The following is an 18,041-nucleotide window of genomic DNA, read 5'->3' on the forward strand; positions in this document are numbered from 1 at the left end:
ATTGTTAGTAAATTTGTTATTTACGATTCCATTAACTTTCTGTGGTGAAAGATAATCATTTTCTAGTTTTTAGCTACAGAATTTTGGTGAAAAGGATCCATCGTTGAAAATTTTGACCCAGGGCAAAAAGTGAAATTTACAGTTCTGTATTTAGTCATTATGATGGCTAGTCATTGTTACTATGAGTCATTACTAAGCAACTGAAATTCCGTTCAATTAATTGTCAGATGAAGTATAAACATCTTCGTTAACTATGTAGTAATTATTTCTTCTTTCGGACAGGTCTTTAACCAATGACATATATACTTTGTATATGTGTGTGTGTGTATGTACATTTATAAAAAATCAATATGGGTACATCCATTCACTGTGGCACATTTTAAAATAAAATATTCTAGCAGTGAGTATGGATTAAGGTGTTTTGGGTGTTGGCACTTTATAGAGGACTTCCTGATTAGCATATCTGAGAATTTTTTAAACTAAGTATGTAAAATTATCTCCTGCCTCTCCCAGCAAAGCCACAAAACTAATCTAATGGGATGGAGAGAACCCAGTTTTAATTTCACTGAAAATTTACCATGTTGATATGTGTATTATAAATAAATTGAAGAGCAAACTTTTTTTTTAAGTTATTAAGCACAGCATTTTGAAGACTACTTGGAAATTGCTAACCTTAAAACGTTGCATCACTCAAGTCTTCTGGATCCTGTCATTCATTCATTGTTCCTTACAAGCCTATATGAAACATTGATCTAATGAAAGTCATTTTATTACAGTTAGATAATTTCGTTAGATTGTGAAATATACTAGGGTCCAATTTAACAAAATAAAACAACCATCCATATACTTCTCAACCAATTTAAGCAATGTTCTATACAACCTTTGAACAGCACCGGCAGTTTCCTAGTTTGCTGCGCATTAGATCACTGGGGCAGCTAGACTATTTTTAGTTGTCTTTTGAATACCTGGCTTTACTAGTAGCCATGATCCTGACAGACTAATTCAATCTCTAGAGAATATTTTTAAAGTAAAATATAAGAGGAATTTACGTAAAATAAGGGAACCGTTGGTGTTCCTCTTTTTCCCTCAGCATCCTGGACTGAAACCTCTAGATACTACTAGTTAAGTTGATACGGGGTGAAGGGCAGGGAGACAGCCAACTTCACTTTCCAGACTTGTGATTGCTAGCTAGGGGAAGGAAGGCTGGGAATCCTCTGGGGACGCTCAAGACTCGGCCCCTCGAGGGTTCTCCCAGGTGGGAGGCGCGTGAGCTGGCGGGCTCAGAGGTGATGCGGGAGAGGGGAGACGCTAAAATCTGGGCCCGTGAGGAAGGCCTTTCCGAGATAACCCTGCCTAGCCGGAAGGACTCAATCGCGCCATAGTGCGCCCTCCCGAGGAGGTGCCACCTAGGGGTAATTTTTCCTGCGCGGACCTTCGGATACCTTTGGGTTCGACCCTTCCTTTAGATCCCCCGCCTTCAAGTTCGACGAATATGCAGCATGCAGCACCCCCAAGGGTGAAATGCTCGGCCGCAGCTGGCGCGCCCTGAGACTAGCAGCCGCGTGGTGCCGGCTTGTGTGATCTATGCCACGTGGATCTACGTCTCAGCCCCGCGCACCCCACCCCCACGCAGGCCACACCTGCCAGGACTCGGCCGCAGCTCCAGCGTGCCGGCGCGCGGGAGAAGGGAAGGAAACGGGCGCTGAACATGGAAAGGGGGAAAGTGAAGAAGAAAGAGAAGGGAAAGGAGCTGGAGAAAGAGAAAATTCGGGAAAAAGAAAAAGAAGGGAAAGGGAAGGAGGTGGAGAAGGAGAAAATTGAAAAAGAAAAGGAGAAAGAGAAAGGGAAAAAGGAGAAAAGTAAGAGTAAAGATGAAAAGAGGAAAGAGTGGGAGACAGAGAAAGAGAAGGAACACTTAAAGGGAGAAGGAAAGAAAGGGAAGGACAACAGCGTCTTGGCAAAGACCCTGCTGGAGCTGCCGGTAAGAGACCACCAGTGCCTTGGACCGCTCCGCAAGGCCATTGTCGGTTGTTCAGACCGCAGCGCCAGCTCTGTTACGTCCGGGCCCCGACGTACGGTATTGGGTCTCGTTTGGGGCTTTTTTTTTTTTTTTTAATCTGTGGAAGTGCCAAGCTTCTAACCACCCATCGTTAGCCCCTTCTCTCAGGCCCCCTGCCCAGTCTCACCCCTAACCCTGACCCTGCATCCCAACCCTCATCAGGTATAGTGTTGAAGAAGAGTCTTAGTTGGCCCTCACCAGGATGCGGAGAAGGGCCTTTCTCCAGCCCATCTCTGTCCAGCGCTCAGCACTAGCTCACAGTCCACCCATAACACAGAAACCCACCCAAAACCCTCGCTGCTCACAGGGTCTCTGTCCGAGTCCTGTGTGTTGAGTAAATTCTTTTTCAGAAGGTGCTGGATTCCTGAATTTGTGCAGGATGTGTTTTGGGGCTGTCTGGACCTTTTCTGTGGGCATAGCGCTATAGTTCCTGCTTCCCCTTTTTTTTTTTTTTTTTTCCAGACCACCAGCGTCCAGACAGGACAGTCACTAAGGTTTAAGTGAAAGCTCTTGGGAACCAGGCATTGTAGTCACAAAAAGTCAAATACCTATCATATGACGTATCTAGAGTAGTCAAAATCATAGAGACAGAGAGTAGGATGGTGGTTACCTGTACGTGGGGGGAGGGAAAATGGGGAGTCAGCAGCTGATGAGTAGAGTTTCAGTTTTACAAGATGGAAAGAGTTCTGGATGGAAGTGGATGGTGGTGATGGTTGCACAACATTATGAATGAAGGGATGTATTTACTACCACTGAGCTGTACCCTTAAAAATGGTCACGGTGGTACTTTTATGTTATGTGTATTTTACCACAGTTTTAAAATTGGAGGTGGTAGGGGGGAGAAAAAACCAAACATTGTTTAGATCAGCTTAGTGGGCTCTGTGCTTCTGAAGTTCCTGGGCTCAGAGCTGCTTTCTGGCTCTAAACAACGTGAATTATTAATGTAGATTTGATCTCTGGTAAAATAGACCACATAGTTCCATACATAGTTAAAGGAATAACTTTTGACAAGGAACAGGGGTGTTCAGAATCACATTTTGTGTCTCAACTCTTGATTTACAATTAATCTCAGCTTTCCTTAAGAGATTGTAAACATGAGGAAGCATGTATTTTAGACTAAAAAATAAGCAAAATGTAAAGCATCTGTGCCTGCTGAATTTCTAGATAGGGTGGACTTTAGGGGCAGTAATGTGATTGAAAGGCAGTAGGAACTGGGTTTGCTCACAATATTCACGGGATCTAAGATGCCATTTTTTTCCGTACCACTAAGAAAGAAAAAAAAAAATGCTTCCAGCCAAAATAAGACACCCATGGATGATAAAATCCTCATTTGGGAGATGTTAAAATGTGGGGGGAAATCTTGGAATTGATGAAATATTGGGGTAGCCTGAGGAGGGCCATGGGTGGAGATAAGGAGGGGGACACCATCCACACCCTGCAGCCATTTCTTGGTGCCACCATTCCTTTAAAGCATGTAGTTTTAAACCATCCAATTCAGTCTCCTTTGTACCTCAAGTATCTCATGTTTACCATCACACTCCCCAAATGACATTATAATATTTAGATTCAATGGGAGGGAATAGGGAAGAAGGTGAGGGTGGAGATAGAAAACATTTATGGAAATATCATTTGCTTTAAAAGCCATCAAGAATTCACTCCAAAAGCAAACGTACGTTTTCGAATTCTGTTATTCACCATACAGTTTTCGTAAGTCATGCTCTCTAGACAAGTCTCTATTAGGCCAGAACTTTAAATACCTCACTTTCACATAGATCACATTAAAAAAAAAGAAAAGAAAGAAAGGTGGGATAAACATCCGAGTGCTATTTAGGATCACTTTTTACCAGAAATCCAGTCTAATGGCATTTAGTGTTAAAGCAGAAATGCGTAAGATTATTGTTATTTTTAAACCAGTGCCATTGAAAACACTCACTAGTGTTTTTGTGCATGAGGAGCTCTTATGTAGGCAGTTTGGGAAATAAAATTGAATTCCTGTGAGCTGTCTGGCTCATTTAATACTGTTGCTATATTGTTGCTCATTTAATATGTTTACACTGAAGTTTGTACTCTAAAGCCACCTTTCTGAGTACTCTGAACTTTCCATTTTCTGTCTTCATACCAGCCTGCCCTTGTCATATGCCATAAAAATTTATAAGGCTGTTATGTTGGTGGAATGCTTCTTTCTAAAGTTTACATCTAGTTCAGAAGGTTTTAAAATCAGGTTTTAAAATAAATGCTCATTTGTTATTGGAACTGGTTTAACAATTTCTATAATCTTAGCCTTTTCACTTAATCATGATACTTATATTAAGAAGTATAAGAGGGGAACCTTGCCTTAAGAGCTTTTAATCTAGTGAGCCAATTGGAAAGACAAGACCGATTAATAATATGAGATCTTAGATGCTCACATGCTGAGTGGCAGAGTCAATACACGGACCATGGAGTTCCCAACAGCCCAAACAACAAACTGAATTCTGGTGAAATCCCCAATGGACATGAACTCAAGAAGCAAAGTGAAGTCTGAAAATTGGCCCTGTGATCTATGGCACCTCCCATAAATCCTGATATATACAGAAGGTGCCAAAACAATGTATACACATTTTAAGAAAGAAAAAAAACTGTATTAAAATTGTAATACTCAATATATACCAATAACAAAAGAATACAAGTCATGTATATACATCTTTTTTGGTGCCCCTGGTATATATAAAGTATTTATTTGATAGATTGACCAGGAGCTGGGTGATGGGGAGGATGTACAATTAATATCACATAACTAATGGCTGATTATGAAATACAAACTGATTGGTACAGTTTGTTCTAGACCTATTAAATGTTTTGTGAAGTTGTATTCTGGTTTACAATTCCACAAATGTTATTGGGTCCTACTACAGGCATGTACACTGCCAGGAACCAGGAAAACAAGGCCCTGATAACATAGGTGTATTGATTGGTTTTTTATCTCACAGGAGAAAAATAAACAGATCCTAGTGTTGGGCCTGGATGGAGCAGGAAAGACCAGTGTTCTCCACTCTCTAGCCTTAAACAGAGTCCAGCACAGCAAGGCACCCACCCAAGGTTTCAATGCTGTGCGCATCCCCACTGAAGACAGCCAGATGGAGTTCCTGGAGAGTAAGTCCTCTTTCTCATTAGTTATAAGACAACCTCATTTTGTGCAAACTTTAAGCCAGACATGATGTTCTCGACATTGGGTCCTTGTGAAAAGCAACACTGCGTTAGATTTTTCCTAGATATTTAGAGTGCATGTGTAGTTTAATACTAGGGTACACTATGGGGGAAATCACTTTCTGTTCTTCCTCTTTTCTCCTTTCTGCAGTGCTGGTGATAAAGGGGAGTTAAGAGGAAGGCTTAACACTCTCTCCTATAACAGCCTCTCTCCTCCCTTACTAGCCCAAATAAACACGCCATCTAAGGAAATACAGTGTGCCTTCACTGCAAATGCAGCTAACTCTAGACAATCCCTAAACCTCTTCTTATAACCAGATGGCAGCCCAAAAGCCCCTACTCTATAGCAATTCTGGAATCACCACCTTTCTAAATACTGTTGTTCCCTAAAGTTGCATCAGACCCTCTTGTCTTCTCTTTACACTCTTTCCTTGGATGATTTTATCCATCATCTTGGTGTTAAACACCATGTATATGCTAATGATTCCCAAATTTATCTATCCAGCCCAAACATATCCAAATGTCACCTGACATCTCCACCTGACTATCTATTTGGCCTCTCAAACCGAACATGGTCAAAACAAAATGCTTAATTTATCTCCATATCTGTTCCTTTCCCTATAACCCACTGGTTAGTACCCATCAGGTTGCTTAGACCAGAAAACTGAGAATCACTTGATTTCTCCTTCTGTACCCCCACCTCCAGTCCTCAAGTAAAACACAGAATTTTTCTAAAACAAATCTCAAATTCATCAGTTACATCCTTTCCCACTGCCCCTATTCAAGTTGGAACCTCCATCGTATTTTAGATTACTGCAATCACCTTTTTAATTTTGCTTTTGTACAATTACAAAGAGAAAATGGTGGGCAGAGAAATTGGTACGCCTGTAGGCAAATCTTTAAGATAAAAGCATTATTGTGAATAGAGTTTTCAACTTATGCAGAAGCTATAGAAGAAATAATCATTTTAACCAAATAAATAGCTAAGAAAATAGTCTCAATATATAAAAAATGGAAGGAAAGGAGGGAGGGAGGGGGTAAGGGAGGGAGGAAGGGAGGGAGAACCAAACTAGGAGGAGTAATGGACTGGAGTGAGGGATTTCAACATACCTTTGTCAAATTTTAGTAGGATCGAGGAGAAAAATATCTGCAAACATACACAAAATTTGAACATAATCAACAAATTTGATCTAACAGACAATATAAAATTGTCCAAAAGCTAAAATACACATTCTTCTCAAACACTCATGGAATATTTACCAAAATCGACCACTTAGTGGGCCATACAGCAAGTCTTAACAAATTTTCCAAAGAAGAGGCATCATACAAAGTATGTTCTCTGACTACATTGCAATTAAGTTAGAAGTTAATAACAAAGATAAAAATCCCTATATAGGTAAAATGTCACAGTGTCACCAAAAAAATGAGGAACAACCCAAATGTTCATTCTTGTTTAAACTAAATATGTTTAAGCCAGTTAGAAGATTATACAATGTTCTTTTAAAAATTAAAAACACAAACTACTTCAAAAAATGACTAGCCTCGCTTTGTACAAAGGAAAACAAAGGAAAGACAAATTAAGACCCTTTCCTATTAGCACGTTAAATGTTTTTAGTTCCTAAGATAGCGGTGTGCAAACTTTTTCTGTAAAGGGCTAGATGGCATATCATTTAGGCTTTATGGGCCAGTGGTCTCTGTCACAACTACCCAGCTCTGTCTTTGTAGTATGAAAGCAGCCAAAGACAATATAGAAACGAACCCACCTGTCTAAATAAAATTTTATTTGTAGACACTGAAATCCAAATGTGATATAAGGTTCACATATCATGAAATGTTCTTTCTTTTTTTTTAGAAAGAAAATTTTTACGTTTAAAAGTGTAAAAGCCATTCTTTGTTTGTAGGCTGTACAAAAATAGGCAGTGGGCCAGATTTAGACTATGGGCCATAGTTTGCCAACAACTCGTCGTAGGAGAAAAATAAAAACTAAACTCATTGTGTAATAATATTCTCATTAACCAAAAAGTTTCTTCTGAGAAGAATCAGCAGAATGAAATAATCCAAAGGCACTTTTTTTCTGAGGCAAGTATTCCTGAGTGCTCGCAGGATCATATTATAACTCTCAGTGCAATATTATGAGGAGAAATTGTTCTGGAATTTTGCCAAAGGAAAAAATAATTGTGCAGGTGAGGCTAGCTAATGAATTCAGTCCATTTAAAACTTATTTTAGAGAGATATGTGTTTTAATCCTCTACCCTGAATTATTTTAGTAGGCTATTCCCATTTTTCCAGCTATCACTGATAGACATGCAGTGGCCTCCACGGCTGCCATGTATAATAGATCAGGAGTCTGTAGTATTTAACATTTTATGCTGACCTTTCATGTTCCTGAATGAATGAACCACTGTGGAGGGTAAATATTCCTACCAACTCTTTCCCCGGTAACATCTCTCTGGTTGTTTTCAAACGGCACACTCTAACACAGTGGTGTAAGGGTACCTGTCCAATGGTCAGAAATGATCTAACTGTGCCTTTCCTGGCCCCCGGGTTCTTCTGTGATTTTCTGTGTGTCTTCTGTGAAAATCACTTCTGTGATTTTCTGTGTGTCTTCTTTCCCTACTCTTCTCTGTAGTTGGTGGCAGTGAACCTTTCCGTTCCTACTGGGAAACGTACCTGTCCAGAGGGCTGCTACTGGTCTTTGTAGTGGACTCAGCAGATCATAGCCGATTACCTGAAGCCAAGAAACACCTTCATCAGCTCATTGAAACAGACCCGATCATCCCTCTGGTTGTGTTTGCAAACAAGCAGGTAAAAATCGGTGCAAATATAATTTGCATTCAGTAGTTTTATTACGACTACAAGACATAGAAATATATCCTTTCAACAGCTAGTTATTAAACAACATGCTGCATATTCAATTTATACTTATTAGATCCACTAGATTATAAACTCCTTGAGAGTAGAGACTAGTAGCCATCTTTATGTCCCTTGTAATACCTAGCATACTGCCTTAGACATAGTAGGAATTCAACAAATATGTGTTAAATTTAATTCAATAAATATTTACTGATTGTTGATTTTGACAAAATATTTGTGTCTACCATACATAAAGAAATTGTTTTAGATCAATTAGACTGACCTGAATTTATTTCATACAAATGCATTGAAATATTAACCATCCATGGAGAAAATGGAACCCTGTGTAGTGTTGGTGGGGATGTGAAATGGTCCAGCCTCTATGGAAAATAGAATGGCAATTCCTTAAAAAATTGAAAATAGAATCCCCATATGATCCAGCAATTCCAAAAGGTCTGGGCATATATCCAAAAGGATTGAAAGCAGGGACTCAGACAGATATTTGTACACCCATTTTCACAGCAGAACGATCCCTGATGTGCTTTCATCATTAAAAGCAGCCTCTCCTCCCATTCAACACCCTTCTTCTCCTCTTTATTTCCTCTGCAATTCTATCAGTGAATTTATTAACTTGAGACATCATCCACATGTTACTGGATCCATTAACACTGTTACAAATGTCACTGTAGGCTCCAGGACTAAATGAATTCAGGTGTCAGGCAATGTATTGGGATGACTGACATCCAGAGAGCTAATCAATCCAGGCAGAGACCATGTACAGCACATCAGGAAAAGCCTCACAGGCTCCCAGTGATGGAATCTGATAGGATCATATTTAGTACAAGAAAAAATTAACATGACTTTGGATTATTTCAAGAGTTTCAAAAATGATCCCCTAATGCTTAAGGAGAACACTATGAAACAACAAAAAGCCAATTACGAATGCAGTTTTAGGAGTGAAAATGCTAAAACTTTTGCAAAGGACTTAAAATCTATAGCTGAATCTGTGCGTATTTAGGAAAAAGAATATCAGAGGTCATTTGCATAAATGATTCTTGATGTGTGAGAGGCAAAGGAGTATGTTTTGACCTCAAGAAGGTTATGACCTTGCCATGCAGCATAAGTACAGGCTTTCTGCCTCCTCTTTTAATCTCTCCTCTCTCTGCCTTTCCCTGTGTGTTTCTCTTTGTTAAGCCTACCTCATCTCTCCATCTTGTCTTTTTTCTCTCCACCTGTCTCTCCCCTCTCGGCTTCCTTCTTCTACCACTTCATTTTCTAAATCCTGGTCCTTTCTCTGTGTCCCTCCACCCCTCCAAAATTTCATCCAATTTTTTTTTTGCTGTTCAGTAGAAATAATGGTCACAAAAGAAAACTCATGATGGCAAATGGTATAATCAATAAAACATAATATGGACAAAAACCAATTAATGAATCAAATTTCTGTAGTTAAAGATAAACTAAAAAATGATTGATCCTATTTGAGTATAATTCTGGGGAAATAAGGAAGGAAATGGAAAAGAAATTAGAAGCAGATTGACTGCACTGTTTAGAAAATTGGTTAAGGTATTATACTGGCTTAACTTCATTCCAAAACATACATTTTTAATGATAACTCCTAAATACTGGTGTAATTCTGATGAAAATCTTTATATTTGACAATCACAAAGGTTATAATAATGGGGGTCATAATAGTCTCCATATTAGAATAAAAGTGGGGTCACTGAGAGCAATAAATGAGAATAATAAATGTATCTTTCCAAAAGGATTATAAAATAATCAACTTTTTTTTCATTCTTGTTGAAGGATCTTGACGCAGCCTATCACATTACAGATATCCATGAAGCTTTGGCATTATCTGATGTGGGAAATGACAGGAAGATGTTCTTGTTTGGAACCCAAGTGACTGAGAACGGCTCAGAGATACCCTCCACCATGCAAGACGCCAAAGACCTGATTGCACACCTGGCTGCAGATATGCAGTGACCAGGCCCATTGTTCGGTTCACGATCTAAATGTCACCAGGGAGTGCTGAGTGGCAGCCTTGAAGCCAAAGGTTTCCACTTTCAAATAAAAAATAAGCCATTTCCTATTTTCTCAATGCACAGCATATATACAATAATAATGTTAATTGATTAAGAGCATCTCTTTATTTAGATTTTGAACTTTAGAAAGATTTGTAAAACAATGTATCTAAAGGAATTTGGAGTCTTAATCAACAAAATTAAAGTGAACATTAACAAGCATTTATCCCATTGGTAGTTTTCCAATGACATGAGATATATATTCAAATATTTTAATAAATTCTCTTTTCTCAAGTAAAAATCCAGGTTTCTTTCCTTTAAAGTACATCTGTTTAACACTGTAGTGAAAGAAATGTGGGATAGGGCAATGAGAAAAAAGTAAGTACTATTAAATCCACATAGAAATAGAAATTACCAGCATTCAGAAAGATTTAGGAAAGGCTTCTCGTTTAGGAGTCTGTTACACTAGATGAGGAACATTGTGGGGATTTTTTAAGTTCTTGACATTTTTCTTTTATATATAAGCTTTCTTCACTAGAAATATTTTGTAAGACTGATAACTCTGTTTACATACAGACATGATATAAATCCAGGTTTTAACCTAGTGTCTTGTCTTGATTTAAAAAAAAGAAAAAAGACATAATTTCCAGCCTGGCATGTAAGAAGCTTGGAAGATACCACCTTACTAAAAACAAGTGAAAAGCTGAAAAGACTGAAAAAACAACTCTCCTAGGATCCCACAAGATTGGAGAGACCAACAAAAGAATACAGAGAAGAATAATTCACTACAGCAGGGACTCAAAAGGGAAACCACCGTTGGGAACCAGTGCGCATATAGGGAAATCAGAACTATAATTGACAAATTGCTAGAGGCTCGACACGGACAACTCTGAGAGTTAAAAACTCCAGGAGGGAACCATTTATAGCTATCCCCCCCCCCCCAATTTTGTGATATTTACCTCTGGGAGCTCGACCAGATTCCCATAGTAAATATCAGAGAAAAATCCCAGGGTGCTTCCAGGGTTGGGGGAAGGAACCATTTTTAAAGATGCCAGCACTCTGTCCTTAACAAGGCCTGCCCTTTGGGGAAACTAGTTATCCACATCCTAACCTGCTGGGGCATTAGAGCCTAACTAATGCAAGGGAAAGGAAATACCCAACTCCAGCACACTATAGCCAACTTGTCCCATCTAAAGTGGGGGTGGGGAGGGGACTAACGCATATGTGAAGTTTTCAATCCAGCGGCACAGGCTCCCTAAAAGACTGAGACCTAATCATAGGGCTACAACATGTTTGCCCTCCCCCCACAACTTACCACCACATTACTAAAGATCTGTTTCTAGCAGTTCCTTTTACTTAGCACATCAAGCCTGACAATTAAGAAAAATTGCAAGACATACTAAAAGGCAACACACATGGAAGAAACAGAGCAAGCACTGTACAGAAATGAAGAATTCCTTTGATGGGCTTATTAGTAGACTGGACATGACTGAGAAAAGAATCTCTGAGATGAAGGATATCTTAACAGACACCTCCAAAACTAAAAAGTGAGGAGAACAAAGACTGTAAACAAGCAAAACACACACACAAAACAAACAAACAAAAAAAAAAACAACAACAACAACAAAAACAACAACCAGAATATCCAAAGACTGTGGGACAATGACAAAATGTTTAACATGCATATAATGGGCATACTAGGAGGATAAAAAAAGAGAGAAAGAAGCAGAAGAAATATTTGAGATAATAATGACTGAGTCATACACCAAACCACAGGAGCTCAGAACACCAAGCAGGATAAATGCCACACACAAAAAAAAAAACCTACCCATCTGAATATCATTTTTAAACTGCAGAAAATAAGAGATTTTTTAAATACTGAAAGAAGCCAGAAGTGGGAAATAAAAACATCTTACCAACAGAGGAACAAAGGTAAGAATTACATTAAACTTCTCCGCAGAAGCCAAGAACCAAACAAGAAAAGAGTGGAGTGAAATATTTAAAGTGTTGACAGAAAAAACCTACCAATCTAGAATTCTGTTCCCTGTGAAATTATCCTTCAAAAGTGAAGGAGAAAGACTTTCTCAGATAAACAAAAATCTAGGGAATTTGTTGCCAGTAGAGCTGCCTTGCAAAAGATATTAAAAGAAGTTCTTTAGAGAAAAGGAAATGATATATGTTAGAAATACTGATCTTCATAAAGGAAGGAAGAACATTGAAAAGGGACTAAGTGAATAAATGAAGGTAAAATTAAAACTTTTAATTTTCTTATTCTTAGTTGATCTAACAGATAACAGTTTGTTCAAAATAACAACACTTGATTCAACTGTGTGTGTGTGTGTGTGTGTTTATGTATACTTATGTATAAATGAAATGAATTACAGCAATGATACAAAGGATGGGAGGGAGGATTAGGATTATTTTATTATAAAGTACTAGCACTTCCTGTGAAACATTAGTGTTATTTGAAAGTGGACTTGGCTTGGTTATAAATGTGTATTGCAAACTCTAGGACAACTGCTAAAAGAACTAAAAAGTGTAACTGATATGATAAGAAATGAGAGAAAATGGAGTCATGCCAAATATTCAATTAAAACTGCAAAAGGCAGAAAAAGAGGGGAAGACAAAAACAGAAACAAAGAACAGGGCAACAAATAGAAAACAGTAACAGATATGGAAGTTATTAATCAAACTATATCAATAATCACTTTGAATACTCCCCTCCTAAATAAAACATTTATGTATAAAGAAGTCTAACAAAATATGGAGCTTTGTGTGAGGAAAACTACAAAACTCTGATGAAAGATATCAAAGAAGAATGAAATAAATGGAGAGATAGTCCATGTTTATGGGTAGGAAGACTCAACATTGTCAACTTGATCTATAGATTCAATGCAATTCCAGTCAAAATCCCAGTAAATTACTTTGTGGATATTGACAAATTGATTCTCAAATTTATATGGAGAGGGAAAAGACCCAGAACACGCAACACAATATTGAAGAAAAAGAATAAAGTTGGAGGATTGACATTACCCAACTTCAAGACTTATACAGTTACAGCAATTAAGACACTGTAGTATTGGTGAAAAATAGACAAATAGATCAAGGGAACAGAATAGAATGCTCAGAAATAGACCCCCATAAATATAGTCAACTGATCTTTGACAAGCAAAGGCAGTACAATGGAACAAAGGTAGTCTTTTCAACCAATGGTGCTGGAACAACTGGACATCCATGTGCAAAAAACAAAAACAAATAAACAAACAAAAACCTACACACAGATCTCACAACCTTTATAAAAATATGAAAATTAACTCAAAATGGATCACAGATACAAAACCAAAGGTATGATCCATGAAAGAATCAATAAGCTGGACTTCATTAAATTAAATCTTTCTACTCTGCAAAAGACATTGTCAAGAGAATGAAAAAATAGGCCACAGATTGGGAGAAAATATTTGCAAAAGAAACATCTGATAAAGTATTGTTATTCAAAATATACGAAGCACTCTTAACACTCAATAAGAACACAGACAACCTGATTTAAAAATAGACCAAAGAGGGGCAGCCGGATGGCTCAGTTGGTTAGAGTGCGAGTTAGAGTGCTGTCGGAATTGAACAACAAGGTCCCAGTTCAATTCCCACATGGGATGGTGGGCTGCGCCCCCTGCAACTAAGATTGAAAACGGTGACTGGACTTGGAGCTGAGCTGCACCCTCCACAACTAGATTGAAGGACAACAACATAGAGCTGATGAGCCCTGGAGAAACACGCTGTTCCCCAATATTCCCTCCACCAAAAAAAAAATAGACCAAAGACTTTAACAGACAACTCACCAAAGAAGACAGATGGCAAATAAGCATATGAAAAGATGCTCCATATTATACGTCATCAGGGAAATGCAAATTAAAGCAACAATGATATACCACCATGCACCCATTAGAATGGCCAAAATCTAGAACACTGACAACACCACAGGCTGACAAGAATGTGGAGCGACAGGAACTCTCATTCATTGCCAGTGGGAATGCAAAATGGTAAAGACACTTTGGAAGACAGCTTAGCAGCTTCTTACATAGTGAAACATAGTCTTACCATATGATTGAGGGATCACACTCCTTGGCATCTACCCAAAGGAGCTGAGAACTTACGTTCACACACAAATATTCACATGGATGTTTACAACAGTTTTATTCATAATTACCAAAACCTGGAAGCAACCAAGAAGTACTTCAGTAGGCAAACGATAAACTGCAGTACATCCAGACAATGGAATATTATTCAGTGCTAAATAAAAAGTGAGCTATCAAGTCATGAAAAGACATGAAGGAACCCTGAACGCATATTACTAAGTGAAAGAAGGCGATCTGAAAAAGCTACACATTATATGATTCCAACTATATGACATTCTAGAAAAGGCAAAACTATGGAGACAGTGAAAATCAGTAGTCGCCAGCGATTAGGGATACGGGAGGGATGAGTAGGTAGAGCACAGAGAATTTTTAGGGCAGTGAAAACACTCTGTAGATACTATAATGGTGGATACATGTCACTATACATTTGTCCAAACTCATAGAATGTACAACACCAAGAGTGAATGATAATGTAAACTATGGATTTGGGGTGATAGTGATGTGTCATTGGACTATAGGTTCATCAATTGTAACAAATGCATCACTCTGGTGGGGGGAGGGTGCTAATGGGGGAGTCTGTGCATGTGTGTGGGGTACATGGGAAATCTCTGTATGTTCTGCTTAATTTTAATTTTGCTGTGAACGTAAAACTTCTCTTTAAAAAGTCTATTAAAAAGACTAAGAAAACCATTAGTTGAAAAATAAAAGATTTGGAAAGAGGAAAGAAGATTTGTTCTGCAAATTCTTCCTTTTTAAAATATGGAATCTGGTGCAAAATGAAAAACCAAATTTGGTGACGACAGTCCTTCCCAATGTTAGCATGTCGCCTTCTCTATCAAACTTTGGGTTGAAATGGAACATAATTAGACTTAGGCATGCATGTGCAAAATGACAGTTGCCCTCTGAGAGATGAGATGTTCGAGTTAAGCGCCTTTAAGATCACTAGCTTTCTCACAGTCAGAGCTGCAGGATATCACAATGGTATCATATCACAGCAGCCGCTTGGGTGTCTAATGCCAGACCTTTCGTCTGGCCTATGGAGGTTGGATCACACAACGATTAAGGATTGTCAGAAACCCTGGATTCCAGCCTCTGCCCCAAGGATTACTACGTATTAGTCCCTGGACAAATTCCTTAACCATCTTGTGTCTTACTCAGTCGTCACTTTGGAAAAGGACTAAATGAAGTGCAGACTATGTACAGCCCTGAATTCTGATTCTATGAGGTATCTTTTTATTAGGTTAGCGCAAAAGTCATTGCAGTTTTTGCAATTATTTTTAACCTTTTAAACCGCAATTACTTTTGCACCAATCTAATATTATGTTTTCTACGGGTGGTCGGGAGAAAGCACAAGCTCCTGGATGCCTATTTCAAGGATGATGACAAAAGGTTTCAAATAGGAAATAATATCTGTGTTCTTCCTTGTTTTCTCACATTTTGATTTTAGATTCTGCATTTTGGCAATAAATGTTGTGGCTGGCATTTTTCCTTCAGTGAACAGCTATTGAGTGACACCTTGCTTGATGCTGGGGATGATTAAAACTAAGACTTGAGATGCCCTCAGGCTGTCAAGGGAGGTACATGTCCCAGGGGTTTCTAATGGAAACGGCATTCAGGCAAGACAGGGTGGAGTGTCCTCAAAGAGGCTATCTGGCTGGCAGTCTTCCCGACAGACCTCATGGGGTGGCATGCATTACCTTGCAGAACTTACCACAATCTGGACTCTGTTGCCAGCCTTCCAGGCTCAGAAACTAAGAGTGAATCTGTCTTTTCTTTCATTCATTTACTCAACATTTATTGAGCACCAACTAATGTGCCAGAAAATGTGTCAGAACACTTTCAGTTAAAAATGATGAAAATTCAAGTTAGATTTGTATTTGCCTAAAAGGGGGTTTAGGGGGGGCCTCATCATACTGGGAAATCTGGGCATAGGTGGATTTAGGGGTTCAAAGATAACAAAGCTTTCTCTCCATCTCTTGGCCCTGCTAACCTCTACTTGGCTTCATTCTCAGATTCCCTCGGCAAGAGACTGCTGTCAACACTAAGCGTACAACATTCCTAGGTAGCTCATAATCACAGAATCACCTTTGAAAGCAACCATCCAGTAAATCTCACAGGCAGTGAGGGGGGGCACTGATTGACTCTGTCAGGGTCTCACATGTTCATCCCTGAACCAATCACTGTGACCATTTTGATCAGACTGGGGATGGGGCAGGGTTAGCTCCCTCAAACCATAGGGAAGGAGCTCCCCACAGAAAGGAGGGGTTCGACTTTTAGAAGAAGAGGGAAGGGATGCTAGGTAGGAAAAACAACAGAAATAATGACAGCTCTCCACAGTTATTCATGGTGCTTACCACTGGGCAAACACCCGCCACAGGACACAAGATATTGTTAAGGTGCTCACATTGTAGCTGGGGCAGCAAACACAAAAATTGAAAAGCAGATGAAATAATTACAAATTGTGCAGAAGCAAGGATCTGGGATAGAAAATAATGGCAGGAAGGTTTTTTTAAATTACTGTGGGTTGGAAAGTCCTCTCTGAGTGAATGATATTTAAGCTGAGCCCCAAAGGATAGAAAAGAGCCAATATGTGAAGAGGGGGAGATGTAGGTTCCAGGTGTAGGAAGAAGCTGAAATGGGAAATTGCCTGACATGTTAGAGAGGAACAGGGAGGCTGGAATGTAGACAGCAAGGGCAGAGCGGCACACAGTAGACTGGAGAGAGAGGCAAGGACTAGATCATGCCCGGGGCACCTTATGATGCAAAGCTTGGCATTTATTCTGAACAGTTTGGAGTCATGATTGGAGGTCGGCCAAGTCAGAACACCAGTTGGAAAGCCATTGCAGAATCCAGAGAGGTAATGTTGGCCTGGACTGGCCTGGTGACAGGAGATGGAAAGAAACAAATGGATTAAAGACATATTTGAAGAATGAACTTGAGATGTTGATGCATTGGAGGTAGGGAATTGGGTGAGGGAAAGAGAGAATCAAGATTGATTCCCAAATTTCTCCTAGGAAAGACGTAAATCAGATTAATGAGGTTGGTGTGTATAATCAGAAGGCCAATATATAACTGTGATGCAGACCAGAATTCATTCTATGTGATCCTAATCTCTCCCGGTAAGCAGACTCCCTGGGAAACTGAGTCATGTCAGAGAGTTGCTTGGTGAGCATGGCTCTGTTGATGTACGGTGGCTTCAGGCCCCTCACCCATCTCAAGAAGGCCTGAAGAACCAGCTGTAACATTTTCAGTCTGTTGGCCTTGGAACCTCTCCCCTCTGCAGTTTTGGATGGGCACAGATGCTAGGATATAAAAGTGTATATACAGAATGGATTTTCTTCTGTATATCCCTTGTGGGCTGAAGCTCCTCTTCCGATTGACATGTTCTTTGGATATTTGAAGGCATTTCATTTAGTGGTGGTCTAGTTTTACTGATTTAAGGGCCAGCCTGCTCTCCAAGGTGAATTTACACAACTCTTCCCCAACTATTTACATGTTCAGTTAAAACTCTTTGAGGATAGCTTTATTTCTCCTTTGCCCAAGTTTTTGGCTCCTCGAATTTTCAACACAGTACTACATATGTCTATATCAAAGTGTGTCTGAGGGAGCCGGTTTCTGATTCGCGTATGCCACTTTCTCCTAGTTCCATTTCAGGTAACATTCACAATCCGAAATGTTTCTCTTTTACCTTTTTGCACCTATGAGACGAGTATATCAAAGGAGTACCCTGTAATGTGCAAGAGGTGCTCTTGGGTTTACCTTATACTTGGACAGATGACTTATTCTTTA

At 39.2% G+C, this 18,041-nt stretch overlaps 1 protein-coding gene across 1 annotated transcript; it reads left to right on the forward strand.

Moving 5' to 3' along the window:
- The first annotated feature begins 1,582 nt into the window (after positions 1–1,582).
- On the forward strand, positions 1,583–10,225 carry ARL9 (ARF like GTPase 9). Its single transcript, XM_074324507.2, has 4 exons — positions 1,583–1,981; positions 5,029–5,191; positions 7,875–8,050; positions 9,902–10,225. The coding sequence occupies exons 1-4, from the start codon at positions 1,709–1,711 to the stop codon at positions 10,079–10,081; spliced, it is 792 nt and encodes a 263-aa protein (XP_074180608.1). The 5' UTR covers positions 1,583–1,708; the 3' UTR covers positions 10,082–10,225.
- Positions 10,226–18,041: the final 7,816 nt, after the last annotated feature.

This window comes from Rhinolophus sinicus, chromosome 1 (assembly GCF_057876585.1).
Source record: "Rhinolophus sinicus isolate RSI-liver-muscle chromosome 1, RSI-T2T, whole genome shotgun sequence".
In the NCBI taxonomy this organism is placed as follows: domain Eukaryota; kingdom Metazoa; phylum Chordata; class Mammalia; order Chiroptera; family Rhinolophidae; genus Rhinolophus; species Rhinolophus sinicus.

Coding starts and splice junctions, on each gene's coding strand:
- ARL9 (XM_074324507.2), top strand. CDS start 1,709: ATGGAAAGGGGGAAAGTGAAGAAGAAAGAGAAGGGAAAGGAGCTGGAG. Junction 1,982..5,028: donor AGACCCTGCTGGAGCTGCCG/GTAAGAGACCAC, acceptor TTTATCTCACAG/GAGAAAAATAAACAGATCCT. Junction 8,051..9,901: donor TTGTGTTTGCAAACAAGCAG/GTAAAAATCGGT, acceptor TTCTTGTTGAAG/GATCTTGACGCAGCCTATCA.